This window comes from Schistocerca nitens, chromosome 1, assembly GCF_023898315.1.
Source record: "Schistocerca nitens isolate TAMUIC-IGC-003100 chromosome 1, iqSchNite1.1, whole genome shotgun sequence".
In the NCBI taxonomy this organism is placed as follows: Eukaryota; Metazoa; Arthropoda; class Insecta; order Orthoptera; family Acrididae; genus Schistocerca; species Schistocerca nitens.
In genome coordinates, this window is record NC_064614.1 from 292,202,933 (window position 1) to 292,229,039 (window position 26,107).

Below are 26,107 nucleotides of genomic sequence, written 5' to 3' on the forward strand. Positions count from 1 at the left end.
CCAGGCCGCATGTCAGTCTCCGAGACCGGAGCCACTACTTCTCAATCAAGTAGCTCCTCAGTTTGCCTCACAAGGGCTGAGTATACCCCGCTGGCCAACAGCGCTCGGCAGACCGGATGGTCACCCATCCAAGTACTAGCCCAGCCCGACGGTGCTTAACTTCCGTGATCTGACGGGAACCGGTGTTACCACTGCGACAAGGCCGTTGGCGCCTAAACGTAACCTAATTTGTAAATATGATGGCTGACAGTCTGCCCAACATTGTACCGATCTAGGCAACGAACCTGCGACAAAAACGTCGCTGTAGAGAGGCAAGTCCGTAGTTAACAAGGCACGCACACATTGTAGGTGATGTGGACTGTGAATGCCATTTGTAGTGCAAAATGTTGCATGCGGTCGTCTGGCTCACCCCATATTCACGGGCCACCAGCCTGGTGCTGAGATCGGAGTTACTTTCGAAGATCTTTCATCTCCTCATTTGGAACGCATAATATCCATACGACCCGTTTTGCTCCTTATCCTTTGGGGGATTGCTTCCTGTTTTTGTACCTTTCGAGGTGGCGTTGTGTGCTCCGTCTCTAATCAGCTCGCTAATGGTGACAGTGCCAGTGGCACAGGTATAAAGTGGGTGAGAGTCAGTGATAATGAGAGCACTGATAATAAGGAAAAGAGGGGCTTTACAGGAGCAGTGGGATGGAATCAATGAGATAGTAGCAGTAAGAGACAGAGAGCAAGAGGGAGATATTGACAGGAGAGGCGACAGTAGTAGTACGACAGAACGCAGGAGACTGCTGCTACGAGACAGGAGAGAGTGACAGAGAGGCACATAGAGATAGTGACGATGAGTTGGAATGAATGAATGAGTAAGAATGTGCAAGTCGGAGTGGATGGGTATGAGTGACGCACAGTGATGGACTGGAGGGTGTGAGGAAGTAACAGTTGTGGTAGCCTGTGGGCATGAAAAGAGATCTGCACGTTGCAGTCTTATGTCTCACAGCCATAGTCTCCGTCGTTCTGTCGTTCTACTACTGTCGCCTTTGTCTGTCACTGTGCCGCTCTTGCTCTCTCTTACTGTTATTATTTCATTCATACATCCCCACAGCGGCTCTCACACTCTCCTCTTCGTTGTAATTGTCATAAGCTCCGTCTCTCAGTATCATTTCCGCTTCCTCCTTTTCTTTGTTCTTTGCACGCTAGTGCACCCTTTTCTAGAATTGTTTAATTGCTATCAACTCGTTCCACTACGACTGTGTCCCTCTCTTTCTCTCACACTACCATTGTCTCCTTCGCTCTTTCTGTACCATATCGACTGTCTACTATCATCCAGTATGTATTACTTTTCCGACTCTTTCACACTGTCACTGTCTCCTTAGCTACAGCATAAAAGAGAGCCAATATGCTCGCATGCCAAAATTTTTGGGAACATTTTTAATGGTACTGAGGAAGGTAAATGAGGCACCAGATAACCCACTTTTCAGTCAGAGTCTTTTGATGATCAGGAGCATATTCGCCATTTCTGTAATTCGACAGGATCATTTTTCCGCTGGTTCCCTTCTTTTCCCTGCTACAGCAGGGCATGTCACTCATATGATAAGAACTTTATGGGCCAGTAGAGTAATATCTAGCATGTCAGGTACTCTGAACGTGTGCTTGAACGTTGACCAGTGCGATAGCAGAACACGACCTACGTCACATACACGCCATCTCCCTTCAGTACAGATTCGCGAGGTGCCATATCTCTCATTTGTGTCTCATATATAGTGTTCCATTTATCTCGACAACCCTAAATAACTGTTTGTTCAGATGCAAATTACAAAACGCTTCAAGCAAATTATTTTTAGCCGTCAGAGGGACATCCATCAGCATGATTGCCTTCGTTGTAGCTTTGTTTTTATGTAAATAACACAAAGCTACATACTTCTACACATCAGCTAGATTTTATATGCAGAAAAATTTTGCATGTGCTTCAGCACTACAGCAAGAGATTCGCAGAAATCTTTTAATGATAAAGGAGACATTTCACAGGATTTTCTTCGTGTTACGTCACTTCATATACTGCATTTTCGCGTCACGCCCAATTTTAACTCAGTATTTTACGCGTACAAGTAAGGTAACTTTCAATATGTGTGTCTCGAAAAAGGATAAACGTATCAGGAAAGTTCTCGAGGAAGTTCGTGAACGAGATCTTAGGAACATATCTTAAAAATTTGAACCGTTTGCTGTGCACAGCCGTCCTGGAACCCGTGGCTCGGTTCTGGTGCCCAAAAACAACATGCCCATGAATTAAATGGTGCCTCCATAACCCTCTTAAAGCATGCCGTACGCCACATCTAATGGAAAAAGAGCCAAACGATTTGTTCCATTTGCCCAACCTGCAAGAGCGTAATTTTCAAACGTTGGCCCTGTACTGAACGATAGTGACGATAAGACGATCCTTGTGTTGGGTATACAAATGGTCTCTTGTCCAAGAGCAATGCAAAGCATTTCATCGTATGAAAATCTCGTTTTTATGCGCGGCGTTTTGGAACAAACACTCAGAAACACTGAAAATAGGGCACCAAGAGGGGAGCATTGGATCGAAATGAAATTTTTTAGATATAATGGTAAGGAGTAGAGATTCGATTGATCCCAAAATCAAGACATGGAAACAAATACAATGAGTACAGGTGGGCTAATACAGTGCAAAAACAAAAACATGTTGGACCAGCATTTGCTGAAATACATGCCGCAACTTGGTTCGGTATCGACTTGTTGATTAGACGTCTGATTCTGTCCTAAGGCAGACTGGCCCAGCAATCTTGAACAGCTACCACCAGATCATAGCAAAGTGACACGGCGGCATATGGCGTTTCAGCTGGTCCCACACGTGATCTATACAGGTAAAGTCTGGGGAGCAGTCCGTCCATGTGTCGGAACATGACACAGGAACTCTTGAGCAACTCTAGCTGTATGCGGACGAGTACTATATTGCTGGGAAAGTGCCCCAGGTAGACCATGTAGGAACGGTCCCACATGGGGTTGAAGAACGTCATGAACATAACGTTGTCCCTTTAAGGTTCCACGTACCACAATTAGAGAAGGCCATCGTAGGCAGTGACATATTGCGTCGGCTGTGCGAAAGGTGTGGCGGGCGACAAAGTGTGTGAAACTGTAATGTTCACGATACTGCCTCCACACCTGTATGGGGATATCATCCATCACCAAAACGAATCCGGATTCATCATTAAACACCACGTTTTTTCGATCTGTCACAGTCCACGTTGGTCTGTCTTGGCGCCAATGTAGACGGAGGCGCTAATGTCTCTGCGTTAATGGCAGCAGAGAACGACGGCGCATGGGTTGCAAATTTGCAGCCGCAAGACGTCTGGAAATGGATTGTATAACTACTGGCACTGCTACATCTGCTCGTATCACGGAGTGTACCTGATCGCTTGCTGCACGATCCTTCGATCCTCCCGCCTCGTGTTCTTCCCGATCGCTCCAGTCGCGGTACGCCGCACTTGGATGCGTCGCCCGTGGTACCATCTACTGTCCAGTGCTCCCAAAGTCGTCTACATCTACATCTGCATCCATACTCCGCTATCCACCTGACGGTGTGTGGCAAAGGGTGCTTTGAGTACCTCTATCGGTTCTCCCTTCTATTACAGTCTCCTATTGTTCGTGGAAAGAAAGATTGTTGGTACGCCTCTGTGTGGGTTCTAATCTCTCTGATTTTATCCTCATGGTCTCTTCGCGAGATATACGTAGGAGGGAGCAATATACTGCTTGACTCCTCGGTGAAGGCATGTTCTCGAAAATTCAACAAAAGCCCGTACCTAGCTACTGAGCGTCTCTCCTGCAGAGTCTTCCGCTGGAGTTTATCTATCATCTCCGTAACGCTTTCGCGATTACTAAATAATCTTGTAACGAAGCGCGCTGCTCTCCGTTTGATCTTCTCTATCTCTTCTATCAACCCTATCTGCTACGGTTCCCACACCGGTGAGCAGTATTCAAGAAGTGGGCGAAAAATTGTACTGTAACCTACTTCCTTTGTTTTCGGATTGCACATCCTTAGGATTCTTCCAATTAATCTCAGTCTGGCATCTGCTTTACCGACGATCAACTTTACATGATCATTCCATTTTAAATCACTCCTAATGCCTACTCCCAGATAATTTATGGAATTAACTGCTTCCAGTTGCTGACCTATATTGTGGCTAAATGATAAAGGATCTTTCTTTCTATGTATTCGCAGCACATTACACTTGTCTACATTGAGATTCAATTGCCATTCCCTGCACCATGCGTCAATTCGTTGCTGATCCTCCTGCATTTCAGTACAATTTTCCATTGTTACAACCTCTCGATATACTACAGCATCATCCGCAAAAAGACTCAGTAAACTTCCGATGTAATCCACAAGGTCATTTATGTATATTGTGAATAGCAACGGTCCTACGACACTCCCCTGCGGCACACCTGAATTCACTCTTACTTCGGAAGACTTCCCTCCATTGAGAATTACATGCTGCGTTCTGTTGTCTAGGAACTCTTCAATCCAATCACACAATTGATCTGAAAGTCCATATGCGCTTACTTTGTTCATTAAGTGACTGTGGGGAACTGTATCGGACCCCTTGCGGAAGTCAAGAAACGCGGCATCTACCTGGGGACCCGTGTCTATAGCCCTCTGAGTCTCGTGGACGAATAGCGCGAGCTGGGTTTCACACGATCGTCTTTTTCGAAAGCCATAATGATTCCTACAGAGTAGATTTCTAGTCTCCAGAGAAGTCATTATACTCGAACATAATACGTGTTCTAAAATTCTACAACTGATCGGCGATAGAGATTTAGGTCTATAGATCTGCACATTTGTTCGACGTCCCTTCTTGAAAACGGGGATGACCTGTGCCCTTTCCCAATCCTTTGGAACGCTACGCTCTTCTAGAGACCTACGGTACACCGCTGCAAGAAGGGGGCAAGTTCCTTCGCTTACTATGTGTAAAAACGAACTGGTATCCCATCAGGTCCAGCGGCCTTTCCTCTTCTGAGCGATTTTAAAGTCGTCTGACGGAACACTCCGAACGATCGACCTGGCGAGCCACACGACGAGTCGACCAGCCTGTGGCTTCTGTGCAAATCGTTAGGTGCCTCTCAAACTGGCTTAACTGTGAGAAATGTCATGCATTACGTCTGCCTGACATTGTGCTTGAATTCCTCCTTGGGTCGAGATGTGATCATCTTGTCTAGGACTCGTCCACTTTGCGCCGTATAAACAGGGACACCTCTCCGGTTGCAGCGCCACCACAGGATCTATGGGCATGAGAATGGCATCAAACATGGATCATTTGCTTACAGTATCTCGCTATACTTATTTTAAAAAGTTTCGCCTTTTTACCTTTCTTCACTCTGGGTGCCCTATTTTCAAAGTTCCTGAGAGTATTTATAAATAAGAAAAGATTTGCCATTTACAACTGTACTGGATAGTATCTTGCATCATGCGACGGGTTCCTTGCTTAAGACATTACAGTAGCACTTCTTCTTCGTCTTCTTCTTCTTCTTCTTCTGCTTCTTCCTTTCTTCCTAGGCTAAAATGTTTCAAATGGCTCTGAGCACTATAGGACTTAACATCTATGGTCATCAGTCCCCTAGAACTTAGAACTACTTAAACCTAACTAACCTAAGGACAGCACACAACACCCAGTCATCACGAGGCAGAGAAAATCCCTGACCCCACCGGGAATCGAACCCGGGAACCCGGGCGTGGGAAGCGAGAACGCTACCGCACGGCCACGAGCTGCGGACTTTCTTAGAATAAAGCTTGTTTCCTTCAGTACCAATCAGTCTACTCTGAGGTTTTCGTTTCATCTTTTCCTTGGACGGACAGTATTTGTTTTACCAGCTGATTATTTATGGCTTATGACTTTCATAATCTTCCGTTCATCCATCCTGTCTATGTATTCGTTTCATTCATGTTTCTCTTATCTACCCTCTCATTAGTGGAGTTCACTTTATTTAATTTTTTAGTGTTTTAATTTCTCTCTCGACCTCGCAGTGACTTCGATGTAATCCTTCGCGAAATTTTCATTTCTGTCGTTTCGAAAAGGCTTCTCGTTTTTGATATTACCAGTCTTGTCCCAGTCATGTCGTGACTGATCTCACTATTGTTTTACATGTTCGTGCCTTTGCATCTTTTCCTATGTGCTGGTTTTACCAAATAGTATTATTCTAAAACTCTACCAGTTTATTTGCTTTTGCTACTTGTTCTCTGACTTAGGTTTCGACATTTACACTGATGGACAGGTCAATACCAGGATACTTAAATGTCATTACCTGTTTAATAATTTTTCCATGTTTGCATCTAATTGGTTTCATGGATGAGGTCATAAATCTGTTTTTTGAGTGGATATGACAATAGTTAGGGTTTAGGCGGTCGCGGCGGTCGCGTTAAATATATGTATAAGTTTCCACATGTTATCTTCACTAATTGCCAGCAGAAGCGCATTGTCAGCATAACAAGTGATATTTATTTCTTCGTGCCCCATTCTACCAGCCAATACTTTTTTTTATCATCTCGTCCATGGCTATATTAGACAGTAGTGGGCTCAAAGAGTCACGTTGTGTAAGACCACTGTTAATTGCTATGCAGCTAGTTAACCTGGAACCGGTTTTCTCCTGTTGGAACAAATGTCTTCAACTGTTTCTATTAAATTGTAGGTAATTCTCGTTTATAGAGCAGGTTTACCACATATCGGATATATTCTCCGCTCAGGGACTGGGTGTTGTGTTGTCTTCATTATCATTTCATCATCATCAATGGAAGGCAACGGGACACCACCACTGGAATCGCTTCCCTAGACGCTCATGCGGTGGATCTCTCTGACGAGGCTTCCGCCATGACAAGACCTGCCGTAAGACAGAACACAAAGTTTTAGTTAACCACATCTGTTAACTGAATCCTATCGAAAGCCTTCTGTAAGCCTGTCTAAGAATGAATACAGCGTCACAGCATGACTCACTAGGTCTGAAACTTCACTCGTTCTGTGGAAGGCTTTTAATGCTTTTCATTTTATTTCCTATTATTTTTGTGTTGAGTTTAAGTAGGGAACTAATTACATTTTCCCTTTGTGCATGGATGGGCCTCTTTTATCTCCTTTCTTTGAGTGAGAATTGTAATAGTAGTTACCGGCCGTTGTGGACGAGCGGTTCTAAGCGCTTCAGTCTGGAACCGTGCTGCTGCTACGGTCGCAGGATCGAGTCCTGCCTCGGGCATGGATGTGTGTGCTGCCTTTAGGTTAGTTAGGTTTAAGTAGTTCTAAGTCTAGGGGACTTATGATCTCAGAAGTTAAGTCCCATATTGCTTAGAGCCATTTGTACCATTTGTAATAGCAGTTTTTGGCTCGTCTGCAACGCTCTTACCAATTATGGCGTTGTTAACCAGCTAGGATTATTGTTCCGTTAGTGGATATTCTCCACACTTCAGTAATTCTTTAGGTATCATATCTTTCCCTGAAAAGTTTCTATTTTTTAACAGGCTAAACAGCGTCTTCTACCAATGCATGTGAAACATTTCCATCACTTATTTGTATTCTGATCTCTGATCTCTCTTCGTATTCTGGTGATTTCTTACTTGTGTATTACTCTGTTAAATTATTTAATTTATGATTCGTCATTTGTGTCGCTCACTTTCTACAATTCATTCAACTGTTTATTCTGGTGTCACATATTCTCCAAATTTGTTTCTGCAGCCCATAGAAGTCAGTTCAAAATTTTTAGAATTTCCTGTTTAAAACGATTCACTAGTGATTTTGTCTAATTACGAGCTCTCTTGTATCTAAGAATAATTGGGGCTAAGAAATGAAAGAGGAAGCCGTCTGGTAGAATTTTGCACACAGCATAAATTAATCATAGCTAACTCTTGGTTCAAGAATCATAAAAGAAGGTTGTATACATGGAAGAATCCTGGAGATGCTAAAAGGTATCAGATAGATTATGTAATGGTAAGGCAAAGATTTAGGAACCAGGTTTTAAATTGTAAAACATTTCCAGGGGCAGATGTGGCCTCTGACCACAATCTATTGGTTATGAACTGTAGACTAAAACTAAAGGAGATGGGACGTGGATAAACTGACAGAACCAGAGGTGGTAGAGAGTTTCAGGGAGAGCATTAGGGAACGATTGACAGGAATGGGGGAAAGAAATACAGTAGAAGACGAATGGGTAGCTCTGAGGGATGAAGTAGTGAAGGCAGCAGAGGATCAAGTAGGTAAAAAGACGGGGGCTAGTAGAAATCCTTTGGTAACAGAAGAAATATTGAATTTAATTGATGAAAGGAGAAAATATAAAAATGCAGTAAATGAAGCAGGCAAAAAAGAAAACAAACGTCTCAAAAATGAGTTCGACAGGAAGTGGAAAATGGCTAAGCAGGCATGGAAAGAGGACAAATGTAAGGTTGTAGAGGCTCCTCTCACTAGGGGTAAGATAGATACTGCCTACAGGAAAATTAAAGAGACCTTTGGAGAAAAGAGAGCCACTTGTATTAATATCAAGAGCTCAGATGGAAACCCAGTTCTAAGCAAAGAGGGGAAAGCAGAAAGGTGGAAGGAGTATATAGAGGGTTTATACAAGGGCGATGTACTTGAGGACAATATTATGGGAATGGAAGAAGATGTAGATGAAATGGGAGATACGATACTGCGTGAAGAGTTTGTCAGAGCACTGAAAGACCTGAGTCGAAACAAGGCCCCGGGAGTAGACAACATTCCGATTGGAACTACTGACAGCCTTGGGAGAGCCAGTCCTGACAAAACTCTACCATCTGGTGAGCAAGATGTACGAGACATGCGAAATTCCCTCAGACTTCAAGAAGAATATAATAATTCCAATCCCAAAGAAAGCAGGTGTTGACAGATGTGAAAATTACCGAACTATCAGTTTAATAAGTCACAGCTGCAAAATACTAACGCGAATTATTTGCAGACGAATGGAAAAACTGGTAGAAGCCGACCTCGAGGAAGATCACTTTGGATTCCGTAGAAATGTTGGAACACGTGAGGCAATACTGACCTTACGACTTATCTTAGAAGGAAGATTAAGGAAAGGCAAACCTACGTTTCTAGCATTTGTAGACTTAGAGAAAGCTTTTGATAATGTTGACTGGAATACTCTCTTTCAAATTCTAAAGGTGGCAGGGGTAAAATACAGGGAGCGAAAGGCTATTTACAATTTGTACAGAAACCAGATGGCAGTTATAAGAGTCGAGGGGCATGAAAGGGAAGCAGTGGTTGGGAAGGGAGTGAGACAGAGTTGTAGCCTCTCCCCGATGTTATTCAATCTCTATATTGAGCAAGCAGTAAAGGAAACAAAAGAAAAATTCGGAGTAGGTATTAAAGTCCAGGGAGAAGAAATAAAAACTTTGAGGTTCGCCAGGATGACATTGTAATTCTGTCAGAGACAGCAAAGCACTTGGAAGAGCAGTTGAACGGAATGGACACTGCCTTGAAAGGAGGATATAAGATGAACATCAACAAAGGCAAAACGAGGATAATGGAATGTAGTCGAATTAAGTCGGGTGATGCTGAGGGAATTAGATTAGGAAATGAGACACTTAAAGTAGTAAGGGAGTTTTGGTATTTGGGGAGCAAAATAACTGATGATAGTCGAAGTAGAGAGGATATAAAATGTAGACTGGCAATGACAAGGAAAGCATTTCTGAAAAAAAAAACAAATTTGTTAACATCGAGTATAGATTTAAGTGTCAGGAAGTCGTTTCTGAAAGTATTTGTATGGAGTGTAGCCATGTGTGAAAGTGAAACATGGACAATAAATAGTTTGGACAAGAAGAGAATAGAAGCTTTCGAAATGTGGTGCTACAGAAGAATGCTGGAGATAAGGTGGGTAGATCACATAACTAATGAGGAGGTATTGAATAGGATTGGGGCGAAGAGAATTTTGTGGCACAACTTGACTAGAAGAAGGGATCGGTTGGTAGGACATATCCTGAGGCATCAAGGGATCACAAATTTAGCATTGGAGGGCAGTGTGGAGGGTACAAATCGTAGAGGGAGACGAAGAGATGAATACACTAAGCAGATTCATAAGGATGTAGGTTGCAGTAGGTACTGGGAGATGAAGGAGCTTGCACAGGATAGATTAGCATGGAGAGCTGCATCAAACCAGTCTCAGGACTGAAGACCACAACAACAACATTGTAATCCTCGTAAGACTCTTGTGTTATAAGTGTTTTACATTTCAGATACGCACTTCCCCTTTTTTTAAACATATCCTTAATCTCTACGTGAAACTATGATGCTTTGTTAAAGCAACACTCTAGCATTAATTACCGCGACTGACGCCGACTCTGAGTTGCGGATCACGCTGTGTATCCTCTTTAATACATGTACTTTAACAATGGAGCAGTAAATAACCCGCCGCTATGCGGGGCGGCCATCAGCGGCGGCGGTTTGGAGGCCCTCGAAAAGTCAGAGGAGAGGCGGGCTTTGAGGAGGACGTTCTTGGCTGTTGCAGATCGAAGGCCCTCCAGAGGGGTTCGGCGGCCGCTGCTGACTGCAGCTCTATCTGAGCCTCAACCCGGCCCGGCCCTGCCCAGCGCCGGCCGGCGGCGGCCCGGCCTAGCCCAGCCGAGCCGAGCGCAGCGCAGCCGTGCGCGGCGCGGCGTCGCCCTCGCCCCTCGGCCCTGGGCCCTCGTCCTCTTCGGCGCCGCACCGTCAGCGATAAATCACGAGCGCCGCAGCAGCCAGCGGGGCTCCACGCCCACGCCTCGCCGGCTTCCGCGGGTCGAACTGCGCACATCGCGCCTAATATCTGAGGGCCCCCGCCCCGCCCCTGCGCTGGCCGCTGATAACGTCAACCCCTCTGCACAGCTCCGGAGGTGGGACTGTCACCGTGGAAGACTGCTGGGCGATTGTGCATCAGATTAGTTCCCTGCACAAATGAAACGTAGATATTAGGATGCTCCACGTTATCGGATTTAATTACACGTGATGGGTATCCGCAGGACAGCTTACTGTCAGTGCCATATACTATACTGATTCTTCCTTTTGCATTGCTCAATCACTTATTTCTTTGACGTGTTTTTTTTTAGTTCCTTAGTATCAATGAAACGAAATTCAAACTTGAATGTACTTGAGTCCTCAATTTAGTGTGTACACTAGACTACATTCCGACAATTTTCAGCAAGAGTGGTCTTGTTCGTAGGTCACTTTGATCTCTTGCAAACCAAAAAAATTTCGAACCTCTTCTGTTGCCGCGAAGAAGAAAATGTATATTCGTGCGTGGTGCACCGTGTGGGAGTGACACTCAGGCACACAGTGTTTTGTGGCGTGGTAAATAACACAGCAGTGAAGTCCGAGCTGCTGATTGGTGCTATCTGTGAGGGGGACAGCAGCGATTCGTCGGCGATGACGTGCGTGAGAGAGGTAGTGCCGACAGGCTAGTGAGTCCCGTGGTGTAGCTGTGGACCTGAGCAGTGGGCGCCATGGTGCGCGTCGAGCTGCAGACGGCGTCGCTTCTGAACGCGTCGGCGGCGGCGGGAGAGGAGCCGCAGGATGCGCTGTCGGCCGGCGACGCGTGCGGCGGCCGCCGCGACTACCCCAGCGTGCTGGGCGTGCGCCTCGTCGTGCCCGAGTGGGAGGCGGCGCTCACCGCCATCACGCTCTCGCTCATCATCCTCATCACCATCGTCGGCAACGTGCTCGTCATCCTCAGCGTCTTCACCTACAAGCCGCTGCGCATCGTCCAGAACTTCTTCATCGTCTCGCTAGCCGTCGCCGATCTCACGGTGAGTCAAGCTCACTGCTTATTCCAATGTACAAGGCGTTTACAAGGAGTCTCGGACCTTAAGGCTCATTCAGATGAGCGAAACGTGGGAAGAGGTTCGAATACTTTTGAGACAATCAAAAGACATATAAAGGATCTGTTAGGGGATTTCGATACTTAGAACACTATTTTCAATACAAGAAATTGGCACCCATAATTATGGTTTGATCAAGGGCCTGCGAGTTTGAAGTATGCACACTGCGTGCTGTGTAGGCCCTCAGGAGTTATCTGAAATCGAAAATGGATTACATCTGTAGATGTTGTTGTTGTGGTCTTCAGTCTGGAGACTCGTTTTATGCAGCTCTCCTTCCTACCCGTCCTGAACAAGCCTCTTCATGTCCGAGTAACTACTGCAGCATACATCCCTCAGTCTGATTGTTGTATTCGTCCTTTGCTCTCCGCCTACGATTTTTACACCCCACGCTTCCCTCCAGTACCAAATTGCTGAAACCTCGATGCCTCAGAATGTGTCCTACCAACCGATTCCTTCTTTTAGTGAGGTTGTATCACAAACTTCTCTTGTCCCCAGTTCTGTTCAGTGCCTCGTCATTAGTTACGTGATCTGCCCATCTAATCTCCATCATTCTTCTTAGAACCTCATTTCAGAAGCTTCTATTCTCTTCTTCTCTAAACCGTTTAACGTCCATATTTCGCTTCCATACATGGCTACATACCATACAAATACTTTCAAAATTTGCTTCCTGACACTTAAATGTATACTTGTTGTTCGCAAATTTCTCTCCTTCAGTAATGCCTTTCTCGCCATTGTCAGTCTGCATTATATACCCTCCATACTTCGTCCATCATCCGGTGTTTTGTTGCCAACTAGCAAAACTCTTCTACTACTGCAAGTGTCTTATTTCCTAATCTAATTCCCTCAGCACCACCCCATTTAAGTAGACTACATCCCATTATTCTCGTTTTGCTTTTCTTGATGTTTATTATATATCGTCTATTCAAGACACTGTCCATTCCGTTCACATGCTCTTCCTTGTCCTTCGCTGTCTCTGACAGAATTGCATTGTAATCGGCAAACCTCAAAGTTTATAGCTCTTCTGCCTCGATTCTGATTCCTACTCCAAATTAATCTTTTGTTTCGTTTTTGCACGCTCGATATACAGATTGAGTAGCATCGGGGATAGACTACCACCCTATCTCCCCCCCCCCCCCCTCCCCCTTCTCAACCACTACTTTCCTTTCCTGTTGCTCGACTCTTAGGACTGCCACCTGGTTTCTGTACAAATTGTAAATAGCCTTTCGCTCTCTGTATTTTATCCCTGCCACCTTTAGAATTTGAAAGAAAGTGTTCCACGTAACATTGCCCAAAGCTTTCTCTAAGTCTACAAATATCTATAAACGTAGGTTTGACTTTCCTTAACGTACCTTCTATGAGAAGTCGTAGGGTCAGTTTTGTCTCATGTGTTCCTACATTTCTCCGGAATCCAAACTGATCTTCCCCAAGGTCGGCCTCTACCAGTTTTTTCATTCTTGTATAAAGGATTCCTGTTAGTATTTTACAGCCGTGGTTTATTAAAATGACAGTTCGGTAATTATCACACCCGTCAGCACCTGCTTTCTTTTCAATTGGGATTGTTATATTCTGCTTGAAGTCAGAGGGTATTTCTCCTGTCTCGTGCATTTTTGCTCACCAGATGTTGAGTTTTGTCAAGGCTGTCTCTTCCAAGACTGTCAGTAGCACTAACGGAATATTGTCTACTCTTAGGGCCTTGTTTTGACTTAACTCTTTCACTGCTTTATAAAATTATGTGTCGATACGGCATTAAATTTATGGGAGCTTTTATCTAACCACAGTGAAATAAACTTTAATTTAACGATCCGGTGGTAGTCGCACTGTGAGTTCCATTTTTGGTTTTTTCCTCTTAATGGCCTTACAAAAAATGGTTAATATTAACAATTGTCAAAGATATAAGCTCCCAAGGAAAGTGTTTAATCTTCGTGGGTCAGAGGTAAAAGTTAATAGGTTTAACCATTTTTGTTGTATGCTCCATGCAATTTTGGAAAATAGTTTCTCGAGAAAAACCTGTTTAAAGTTTAGGGACAACTTTTATACGTATTATTAGTTCAATTTGCATAAAATCTATAAGTTATAGTATATTTTTGATGTCGCTAAACACAAATATATAGTTGGATTTTCTAAATTCATAATGGCTAATCGAATATGGCGGACCAAAAATTATGTTTTGACCAATTTTGGCCAAGAATTGACATAAAAGGGTTTTCGTTGCTTACGTTTAGTCTGCAATTCCAGAACCGTGTATCAGCAGTTCCTATGTCCTTGTCCTTCTCGGCGACAATAGTCGATCAGGCTGAGCTAGATACGTTGAGCTCGGCAGCCTGTACACATTGTGCATGCATATTGCAATATAAGTAATTTTGTGAACTTGTCTCACAGCACCATAAGTTTTCTACGTGAGCCGGGCATCTCCTGCTGAGAGCGTTCAACAGCGGCCGCGACACTGCTTCTGACAATGATCCGTAGAAACTTTTGTATCGCACTGATTAAAAAGCCTTTTCGTCCCATCACTCTAAATACACATACCTTTCAAAACCTTGCAACAAATATCGAATTGTCGACCATTGTGACCGAGAACCTGACCTTAAGCATAATATTATGCAGGTTGTACGTTAGATGAGATCGGATGTCCTTTTTGCCGTATCTTGAAAGCCTGTAAATACTTTGGAGTTTAACGTGCAAATGAAGTTCAGCCCTGCACTAATATACAAGAAGTGTTTAACTGAGATGTATAGGAATGTCACGTTCGTAATTGATGTTGTTAAACAGTTTACTGGACGATTTGGTAATGAGCTTAGGCTCGAAGCTAGTCATCAAGTAATAAAGGAAAGGAATATTGCAACTTGGACGATTCTCTGCAGCTTGATGTAATGTAGCCTCTAGTTGTTGGTGGATGTATCTGTAGCAGATTAGCAAAGACGCACCGACCAGCATTGTTACACAGCAGATCACTTACTTGCGAATCTTCTCTGCCAACCGTCGGACTAGGTTTATTACAGCAGGTGCTTCATAGCTTGGTGAGGAACTGATTTAGGAAGAGTACAGTAGAGAGGCTACAGAAAATGGAAGTTGGGATAATCAGGATAATCCTGTACTCAAATGTGAACGCTTAAGTGACAGGTGGACCTGCTACAAGTTTCTTTAATTACCACTCACAGTACTTGGGCTGTAGACTTGCTGTAGAACAGGTTGCAAGTGCACAAGTTCACACAACAAGACGTCTTAGGAATAAAGACCAGTCCCAAAGACGGCACAGAAATGAAATATCGGTAAGCACTGTAACAGATAAAACTACTGTGCGTCACGCTTATGATAACAATAAAACGGGTCGGCCTTACCGCGCTGCATGTTATATGCAGCGCAGTTATCTCACCTCGCAGTAGTAGCTGTTGAACAGTCGCAAGCATTGTAATTTTTATGTTCTTAGTAACTCTAAACATCACGAGTGGTTCACGGATAACTAAACTAGGCTGTTTCCAAGGTAATGGGAAGCACTAGCCACTAAATGGCGGTAATTGTTATAGACTGAACCTCGCGGTGTTGACGTCTCTAGGAACTGCAGCAGAATGAGCTGGACAGCAGCTCTCCAGGTTATTCAAAGGCTCGGTCGATGAGCTACGGTGCACCTCCGCGCTACACGGAAAGGTCCTTGTAATCAACCTAGAAGGGGTGAGAGGTGGAACTGCTCCTGCTGTCTTGGCCGCATGGAGTCGCCGAGCTCAGGCTCTCAAATTGGGTGACCTCAACTGGCGCGAATTCTCAGGGCGTGGAAGAGTTGAGTGTGTTTTCACCAACGCGTGGCATCAACGACGACTCGAAACAATTGTTTTCGCCTTCGCCAGAACGTGGGAGAACTGTCTGTGCCTCCACCAACGGGTGACTGCAACGCCGACTCGAAATAACTGTGTTTCGCCATCATAGCCTTCTTAGCAATCTTAGACGTTTCGTTTACTAAGTAAACAGAGAATCTTAAATTTGTCCTTTCCCGCCCCCCCCCCCCCCCCCCGTGATGTTACAAAATAAAAGTGATGTTGTTATTCAATGGAAAGTTGGAAATTGAGATTTAGCTTACTGTTTTATCAGTCACAATTGGCGTAAGAATCATGGATTGACCATTGTCATAAAATATTGCATTATGAGATGTGAATAGTTTTTACTTGCAGTTTCGCGTGGCTTGAGGCAGTCACAACTAGCGTGCTATTGATTAAGAAATTGCGTTATCGTCTTTCTAATTACTTCATGACCGTAGATACGATCATACCCGGTTGTGAAGTTATTGTTATGACAAAACAAATTCCTAAGGGACCAGAAAGTTCTTAAGGGCGCAAAAACAACTGTAACATCACACAAAAGGGAAATTCAATATTAAAGCTGATGCAAGAAGACGATAAAACAGTTTTCTTTTTATCAATATAACACGCACATTGGACTGCTGATCTTGGTGTCTGTAATATTATCAAAATGCATAATTAAAATGAAAATAATACTGAGGAGATAATAGGAATGAGCACTGCTAAATGATTCAGTATTCCCAGAACAAATATTTATTATAACTAAAACATATATCGTACCTTAAGCTTAGTACTACAATGACGGTAGATTTTTATGTCCGTATCATGTCCATTGAGCGCTCTTTTATATAGCCATTGTCTTCCTTGAGTCGCTCGTGCGTCGTCACGGTAAGTTATAACAGTTCTTTACACTTCACTCAAACTTAGACATAACACGTTTTTATACATTTAGTAAAAATTAGATCAGACTGCCACAAATCTGCGTCCGTCTTACTTGAGAAAAACAGTACAAGTCTCTTCAGCGCTCAAGGCTTGATTTGTTCTCCAGCGAACAAAATAGTGAAGGATCGCATATCTATCCGTATTTTTCTGTTTATATTGCCGCACAAAGACGACGAATTACATTATTTAGAAAATTCCACCGTCGCCATGCGACGCCTCATAATATATTAATCATTATTTATAAACAAGTATTTGCCTTCTGGCTGAAAGTATTAACTACTCGTATTTGCTGTATTAATGAAGTCAAAAATAGCGAATATCACCCCCCCCCCCACTCCAACCAATGGACATTACCGCGGTAGTGTCTGTGGACTTGGGGAAATTTATTTAGTATTATCAATTCAGTGATTAAGCTTGGTGTATTATTAAATAATTAATCGATTGGTTTGAGATAGGCATCAGTTTACTCGGAATTTTATTTCCTGTTCTCATCTGTGATCAGAATTGGAGGACTAGTATTGTTACTCCTGTTCCTTTGTGGCGAGGACTGGTCTGGAGGGATGCTGTGGCCCTGCTACGTGCGTTACGCTCATAATTTGGTTTAACCCCTGAGCCCACAAAATTCGTGGTGAATCATGTATGTCCTTGAAGTCGAAATTGCCGTCATCACTTAAACCTCTTCAGAGCCGTCGTCCAAAGAGGCACTGTTTCTTCTCCACATACTTCACAAATCTATGGAGCATCTTCTGTCGCTTTCGAACCTGGTTTAAAGCGAAAAGTGTCGAAATGCTTTTTTGTATTGACTTTACACTCCATTTTAATGATTAAAAAAATACAGAAGGTATCAACATTAGAAGCTACAGACACTATGTTGTAAAGCACGTAGGCAAATTGTTTATCGATTAACACAAAACGTGTTGTGAAAACGTTTTATCTTTCACGCAAAATCTTCACGTAAAAAGAGCCGACAGAACTTAGGAGACGAATCCAACGTAGAGGGTGATTCAGCTACTCCTTCCGATGTCGTTCCACGCAACCAGCAATGTTATACCTGGCTTTGAAAATCCAAGCGCGAGATTTTTCATGCTCTCTCGTTCGCTACGCGCGAACTGTTAAATCTACAGAAGAAATGAATGAGACATTATGTAGGAAATTTAATGTACTGGAATACAGTTTCGCTGGACACCTGATTTTCGAGTTATTCAAGAAAAATATACAGAAGTTACCTTCAAACTCACCTCCACCCTCACACTCATCCCTCACCAGTCAGGCTTTCCCATATGTTGTTCATGGTACTCCCTCCTACCACTGTGCAAACATTGCCTACTACACTATCTGTTCTCGACGTGCGACTTCTTTTCGTCTCTATTGATAGGGCTATTACGCTACCAGAATAGTCGGATATGTTGTTAACATTATTAATTTAAATTTGACCGTGAGGCTAATGAAAGAAAAATGACTTTTGTAAACGTTATGCTAAAACTAATTACGCTGAGATTTCGATCCAATCTTAACGCTTACAAGCACAGTAGTTTCCTAGTCGGAATGCCTGAAGACTGCAAAGATGTAACTGTTTATTTCATGCTGTTAAAATTCAAAAATCTCTTAGGTAAAATTTGCACAAACGTCCATTTTAGAATAATAAAGCCAGTCAGTAAAGACCAAAAGAAATAAACCATGCAATCCCAAATTTTTGAACAGTGGTAGGAGAGAGCGCCATGGACAACATACTAGAAATCCTGGCCGATGGGAGATGAATGTGAGAGTTGGGAAGTGTTTCCAACTCACTTTTGCTTGATTTTATGGAGTAGACCGGAAACTACGGCCCGTACCGAAACGTATTCAGTACAAAATTTAAGTACATTAAATTTCCTACCAAAAGGTCCCGTTCATTTTTCCTTGGAATTAATATTTTGTATGTAGCGAGCGAGAGGATACGAATATCTCGCGCATGGTTCTCGAAGGCCAGAAAAGCATTTTGCGTTGCATAAAACATCGGTAGGGGCAGCTGAATCACCTTATATGCCGTTGCGATCAGCAAGTTTCTCATAGCACAACGAAATAATTAATAGGGATTTAAGATAATCCAAACGAAGATAACTGAAGCTGTCATCTTTACAACAGATTCCATGTATCTAAACCCTTTGTATTAATGAATCGCTCCTCATAGGTGTGATTCGTGCAATACAAATGAACTTGCACACTGTATCCTACAACACTTAATAAGATGAAAAGAGCTCCTTTGATTGCAAAATATCAGAGTTTTCGTCGATGCAACCAAGTGCCAAAAACTCCATTGCAACACCTGCTTACCATGATAGCTGAAAATTTCATTTAAAATGAGAATGTATCATGACCGTCGAAGACAGTTTATTATGTCTCGTATTTAAATGTAACGAAACTGAAGTTTTTAGATGAACACATGTGAAGATTTGAATAAAGATAAGAGGAGTGAAAATCTGCTTTGTATGAATCCCCAGTTGTATGAACACTGAATATGATTATAGAAAATGAACACAAAATTTCATGACTTATATACACGTGCTCTTCAAAGGACCACGTAACTATACATCGCTATACATTTACAATAGGCAATAAAAATAGCCCTATGTTCATGTTAAGGCCAATGATATTATTTAATGAGTAGGAAGGTAGTAAGTTAAGCAAGGTTCGGTGTGGGGCGGCGGTGGGGTAAGTGGACTGAAGTAGCCTGTTGTGGGGTTGTGTACCACTATGGGCTCCGGCGGAGACGAAGGCTCTCCGTCGTTTCTAGGTCGCCAGATCAATACAATACAATACAATACAAGATAAGAAACTTACATACCTGTATGACTGAATGCAAATTGGTTTTTGGACAAAAAATTTTCTTCAGCCTACGGTGGTTTTTTAAAATATTTTCATCATTTAGAAATTCCTAAAATGGATTGGCTGCCAAGAGTCTCGACTTTGATCAATGGAATATCTTGGTTAAGCCAACTTTGGTCCAGACTCCAGCGTCCAAGCACTGCCTTCTATGGTTTCAGCACTTCCGAAAGAGCCTCTCCTCCACAGACATTCATAAATAGAAAATGTCTCCAGCGGAGTTCAAGCCGTCTTAAAGGCTGAAAACACCATACATTAATGGTCACTAGTAGGAGTCCGGATACTTTTGATCAGATAGTGTACTCCTGTCTTGAGCAGTGCTAATCATCTGTCTTTCTAGCCATGTAGTACACTGCTTGCAAATATTTTCTGAATGCTGCCTATGTGTTGCATTTCCAATGTACAGCAGTGTATTAATAGTATCAAATAACGTCTCACATAAAATCCGTACACGTGCATAACGTGACCAACGTAAATTGGTAATGTAAATTTCTTTGTTTGGTTGTTTTGGTTGGCAGTGGCCTAAGAAGTATACATTTCTGTGTGTACACATTTATATTTGAAATGGCGACGTTTCCGCCGTCGAAACTAGTTGCTAAATTTTGGTTATCATTCAATTTTCAAGCGGCAGAAGAAATGTATGATGACCGTCCTGTACGGTGTCCTCACGCACGTCAACTAACCGCTTGACAGAGCGATAATAGCTTAAACTGGTCAACAGTTTAAAATAAATTCCAGAGATTTTCAACGACTGTGGTACCTGCCCGAAGGAAAGTACAAGCATCAAAAAAGGTTTTGCATCACCTCGGTTCTGAGAGTTCCGGAACCTGTACAGAAAGTAGGAATAGAGATCAATATAAACATCTTTTCCGGCCTTTTTATTGCTCATGAAAACCACACATTGTATGTTGGACCACCATACAGCGAGATCTTTCAGAGGTGGTGATCCAGATTACTGTACACACTGGTACCTATAATACGCAGTAGAATGTCCTCTTGCATTGATGCATGCCTGTACCTCAACGGCGATTCGGCATAGATCCGTCAGAATGGTTGGTGGGTCACGTCGTCCATAAGCAGCTCTTTTCAGTTTATCACGGGCATTTTCGATGGGGTCCATGTCTGGAGAACATGCTGGGCACTCTCGTCGAGGATTTCATTATCATGAACGAAGTCATTCACAAGATGTGCACGATGGGGGCGCGGAATGTCGTCCATGAAGACGAATGCTTCGCCAATATGCTGCCGATATGGTTGCACTATCTGTTGGAGGATGGCATTCACGTATCGTACAGCCGTTATGGCAGCTTCCTTGACCACCAATGGCGTACGTCGGCCCCACATAATTCCACCGCAAAACAGCAGGGAACCTCCACCCTGCTGCCCTCGCTGGACAGTGTGTCTAAGGCCTGCAAACACGTTTCCGACGATTGTCTGGTTGAAGGCATATGCGAAGCTCATCGTCATCATGCAGCCTATTGCGCACACTTTGAGTAATAAAACGACGTCCTATGGCTGCACGAAAAGCATTATTCAACATAGTGGCTTTGCTGTCAGGGTTTCTCCGAACCGCAATCCATATGTAGCGGTTATCCACTGCAGCAGTAGCCCTTGGGCGGCCTGAGCGAGGCATGTCAGAGGTTCCTGTCTCTCTGTATCTCCTCCATGTCCGAACAACATCGCTTTTGTTCACTCCGACTTCAGTCCGGAACCGCGCTGCTGCTACGTCGCAGGTTCGAATCCTGCCTCGGGCATGGCTGTGTGTGATGTCCTTAGGTTAGTTAGGTTAAAGCAGTTCTAAGTCTAGGGGACTGATGACCTCAGATGTTAAGTCTCATATTGCTTAGAGCCATTTCTCTTGTTGAGAGCGCTTCCTGGCGCAAAGTAACAATGCGGACGCAATCGAACCGCGGTAATGACCGTCTACGCGTGGTTGAACTGCAGGCCTCGCTAGCCGTGTACCTCCTTCCTGGTGGAATGACTGGTACTTATCGGCTGTCGGACCTCCTCCGTCTAATAGGCGCTGCTCATGCATGGTTGGTTACATCTTTGGGCGGGTTTACTGACATCTCTGAACAGTCAAAGGGACTGTGTGTGTGACACAATACCCACAGTCAACGTCTATGTTCAGGAGGTCTGGGAACCGGGATGATGCAAAAACTTTTTTTGATGTGTTTAATACAGGGTGATTAAAAAATAATACATAACTCTGAAAAATCTGTATTTAATCAAAGAAACATGATGGAACTTTGGGTAATTAATTAATGTGAAGATTACTTAACACAGTTTTCTGAAGTAGAATACAAGTTCATAAGTGTTTAATATGATCCCCTCCAGACACTCGAGTGACATCAACTCGATATTCTAACTCGTTCCACAATCTCTGTAGCATCTTCGGCAGTTTGGATAGTTGCAGTTATTCCTCAATGTTGGCCAGTAGAGGTGGTCAAAACACCTTATCTTTAAGATACCCAAAGAGAAAAAGATCAAATGGGCGGAGGTCAGGGCTTCTTGGAGTCCAAATGAAGTGCTCTGTCACGAGCTGCCTGGCTGCCGATCCATAGCTGTGGGTACCTTTCGTTCAAATATTTACGGTCAGATATATGCCAATATGGTGGTGCCCCATCCTGCTCGATTATGAAATGACGTGCTTCTTCTTCCAGTTGAGGAAACAGTCAGTTCTGCAACATTTCTGGTTATGTTTGTCCAGTTACAGTTGCCCCTGTAAGGTTTAGAGGTAAGAACAACTGTGTAAGCTGTAAAGATTTTTTTGGTTTAATGTTGAAATCTTATCACAGAAATACACACATTCACACAGTTTAAAATGTGATAATTTTACGACAGTTGTCAAACGAATGCATCTCTTCCTCAGAAATTGAAATAATCCTGAACACAACAAAGGTAAATTTTAAATAGAAGTTTCTTTACAAAATTATTCTTAAGACTACGTCATGATGTTGGCCAGCACTACAATAAATCATCTGTTCAGTACTATATAGGATGAGAATCAAGTCTACGGAGGATGGTTAGTTTTGTGACAAGTTGAGCAAATGATTACCCAAGGTCGCCCGAGTTTACAGCGGACACAAGCTGATGAACCAACACGTTTATGACTCTGCTCACGGTATTTACCTTAACTGCGATGAGCTGTCATCTGCATGGCTGCTCTCGTCCTCTGAAAATCCTATAAAAGCTAATTAAACCTTTGCCGATTTTTTCAGCAGAAGCTCTCCCTATGTTTCTCGTTATGTGAGAAAAGAAGGACTCATCAGTAGTCTTGGAATATGGCAATATGCATGCGCATGGCTGGAGCAGCGTGCATATTAAAATGCCCTCTCAGTCCTCGCAAGAACAACTAACTAACTGGCTGGTTCATTTCTCCCCAGTTAGAGCTCAACGACGTTACAGCTAATATCTAGCTGAATGTCCGCTGCAGTGAAAGCAGTGTTCACCCAATTTTCGCCTCAGCGTCGTATAGAGCGTTATGCGCCCCTTCTGCACTTGACACCAGTTCAGAGAAGAGTCCTCGAAAATTTCGCTCTAGTCTTCCTTGTAGCCGAACTGTCTCCCCACCTGGGTTCTTTCGTTCTCCACGTCACGGCTTTTTTCGACCAATTTGAGTGTTCCTCTTACTTACAAGGGAACCTCCCCATCGCACCCCCCTCAGATTTAGTTGTAAGTTGGCACAGGGGATAGGTCTTGAAAAACTGAACACAGATCAATCGAGAAAACAGGAAGAAGTTGTGTGTAACTATGAAAAAAATAAGCAAAAAGTACAAACTGAATAGTCCATGCGAAAGATAGGTGACATCACAGGAGGTTGTAACCCAAGGAACGCCCTGGTCCCGTGGTTAGCGTGAGCACCTGCGGAACGAGAGGTCCTTGATTCAAGTCTTCCCTCGCGTGAAGATTTTAATTTTTTATTTTCAGACAATTATCAAAGTTCAGGCACTCATAGATAATCAACTTTGCTCTCCAAAATTCCAGGACATGTTAAGATTTGCTCGGACATATGCAGGATTTGACGGTCTACGCACGGAAAAATTTGAAAACGTTAAAAACATATGTTTTTACAGAACACAGGGAAAACTGTGCGACTGTGAAACTGTTGCATTCATTTGTTGCAGTTTATGTGACAAACTCTTATGTTTTCATCACTTTTTGGGAGTGATTATCACATCCACAAGAAAACCTAAATCGGGCAAGGTAGAAGAATCTTTTTACCCATTCGCCAAGTGTACAAGTTAGGTGGGTCGACAACATATTACTGTCATGCCGTCACCAGTGTCGTATAGAATATATCAGACGTGTTGTCCCATGGAGGAATCGGTTGACCTATGACCTTGCGATCAAATGTTTTCGGTTCCCATTGGAGAGGCACGTCCTTTCGTCTACTAATCGCACGGTTTTGCGGTGCGGTCCCAAAACACAGACACTAAACTTATTACAGTGAACAGAGACGTCAATGAACGAACGGACAGATCATAACTTTGCGAAAATAAACAAAGAAAAATTTTTGAGGCAAGGAAAGACTTGAACCAAGGACCTCCCATACGGCAGTTGCTCACGCTATCCACGGGACCACGGCGCTTCTGAGGTCGCGATTCCCTGTGATGTTGCATATGTTACCAATGTGCTACTCAGTTTGTATATTTTGCTTATTTTTTTCATAGTTCTACACAACTTCTTCCTGTTTTCTCGATTGATCTGTGTTCAGTTTTTCAAGGCCTATCCACTGTGCCAACTTATAACTAAATCTGAGGGGGGTGCGATGGGGAGGTTCCCTTGTTAGTGAAAACACTCTCCACCAATCGCAATGGCCCTACCATTGAATTGCATCGAAATCTCGGCACTTTGCTCCTTCCTAGTTCGTTTCCGCCAGTTGGATGTTTTGTGCCGCTTCCAGACGCCTAAAAGTTACATGCGTACATGACATGTGTAATATTCACTGTTCACGTGATCAACTGCATCACTGGTTTTGTACGTATCCATTTGGAATTCCGACACGCAGTTTTCCAAAGCTTCTTTCTGTCCTACTTCTGGTGGCCTGTTACTTGCTCTCTAGTATGCGTCATCTGTCCGGTCGCTGACACCGCTGTGGGACGCCCCCTAATGACTTTTCGTGGTGCCTCCCATAGTGTGGCCTGTGCTTCTGCCCTGGCCTGCCTCCATACAAAACGTATACTCTCACTGCTTGTATCACCTGCTCATTGACATGCATCGTATAGGAGTGGTGTGTTACTACCGTCGACTGAGTGTCATCCCTTTTGCATTACATACATATAGTCAAATCGGCTCATTGCCACTGAAGTATGTTAGGTGTCATATTCACCTTCCCGTTGCGATGTATAAAACTCTTATGTAAGGTCCGAAATTGATCTGCATTTATTCTGTCACCTTACACACCCTCTAAGGAAAAAGTACACAGACTAAATGACTGTGACTAAAATGGCACAGAAAATTTTCACCTTAGATGAATCACATTCATGCTGCATTGTTTCCCGCGGACTCTCAGTGCCTCATATACGAAACATTGTGTAAGTTGGCTTTTCCTGTTGTGTGAAATGTTGCTCCATCGTTAAACACTAGCTTAGAAATGAACCGGTCATCTGTTTCCATTTGATCAAGGACGCAGAGATCGATTCCTTTCACCTCATCAGATTTGTAAAGGACTTCTTGAACCAATTGTAGACGGTAAGGTTCCATTACTAACCTTTTCCTTAGGGCTCTCCAAAGAGTCGGTTGCGGAACTTGCAGCTCTCTGCGACCTCGGCGGGTTGATTTTCCTGGGCTGAGGAGAAATGCTTCCTGAATGCGACAACATTTTCTTCACTCGTGTGCGGCCATCCGGAACTTTTGCCTTTGCACAAACACCCTTTCATTGCGAATTGATTATACCAACGTACTATACACCACCTATCAGGAGGATGAAAACCATACCTGGTTCAAAAAGCACGCTGAACAACTGTCGTCGATTCACTTCTGCTGTATTCGATAACACAAAAACCTTTTTGTTGTGCAGTCGCCATGTTTGCACTGACAACAGTAATGACTGTCAAGTGGCCAGCAGCGTCCATAGCGATCAAATGAGCAACCAAATGAAACTTCAGAGCTCACTTCAATCGACGACAAAAAGCGCGTAGCCCTTCCCTTTCTTCTTTGCAGAGTTCTCGATTCTCATAGTAGTGGTATACTTTTTGAAGCACTCTGTACATTTATACGTTTGGGAAAAGGTTTTTATTACAAATTAAATGCGAATGTTTTGTTTTTGTTTGGTTATTTCACTTGCAATGAGGACAGTTTCAATTAGGATCAGTCTTAGGGACATTAGCTCATCTCTTTTGCTTTTGACCTTCGTCCTTGTGGATTTTCTCGGTATTGATACTGAGAGTTGTCTGCTACATAATGACTCGGTGTATGGATGAGCACTTGTACGTCTCAAAGATCCTAGAATAAATTTTCCATCTGCGAAGGTAGCTCCATCTTTTCTTAGGACCAGCAAAGATATTTCTTAAGCAAGTTGCTTAAACCACGGCTTTAGCCAGCCAATCGTACAGTTTGGCGCCGAGAAACAGCAAGTCCTGCATATCTGGTGGATAAAGGGATACACAGTGATCTGCTGCCTTCAGGTGTATGGACTTGCACATGTGTTTAGTGCAGA

At 43.3% G+C, this 26,107-nt stretch overlaps 2 protein-coding genes and 1 pseudogene across 2 annotated transcripts in view; 2 read left to right on the forward strand and 1 right to left on the reverse strand.

The window, feature by feature from the left end:
- The window catches only part of LOC126243480 (uncharacterized), a 1,765,051-nt gene extending 1,754,433 nt beyond the window's left edge, over positions 1 to 10,618 (forward strand). Inside the window, exon 9 of the mRNA XM_049948170.1 lies at positions 10,507 to 10,618. The gene's annotated coding sequence lies outside the window, so the exon portion shown is untranslated. The remainder of the gene's footprint in view (positions 1 to 10,506) is intronic.
- On the reverse strand, positions 93 to 210 carry LOC126211278 (5S ribosomal RNA; annotated as a pseudogene).
- A 48-nt stretch (positions 10,619 to 10,666) lies between the features above and the next one.
- Positions 10,667 to 26,107, forward strand: part of LOC126248245 (putative tyramine receptor 2) — an 85,817-nt gene continuing 70,376 nt past the window's right edge. Inside the window, exon 1 of the mRNA XM_049949097.1 lies at positions 10,667 to 11,779. Within this exon, the coding sequence (XP_049805054.1) occupies positions 11,477 to 11,779 (303 nt within the window). The 5' untranslated portion in view covers positions 10,667 to 11,476. The remainder of the gene's footprint in view (positions 11,780 to 26,107) is intronic.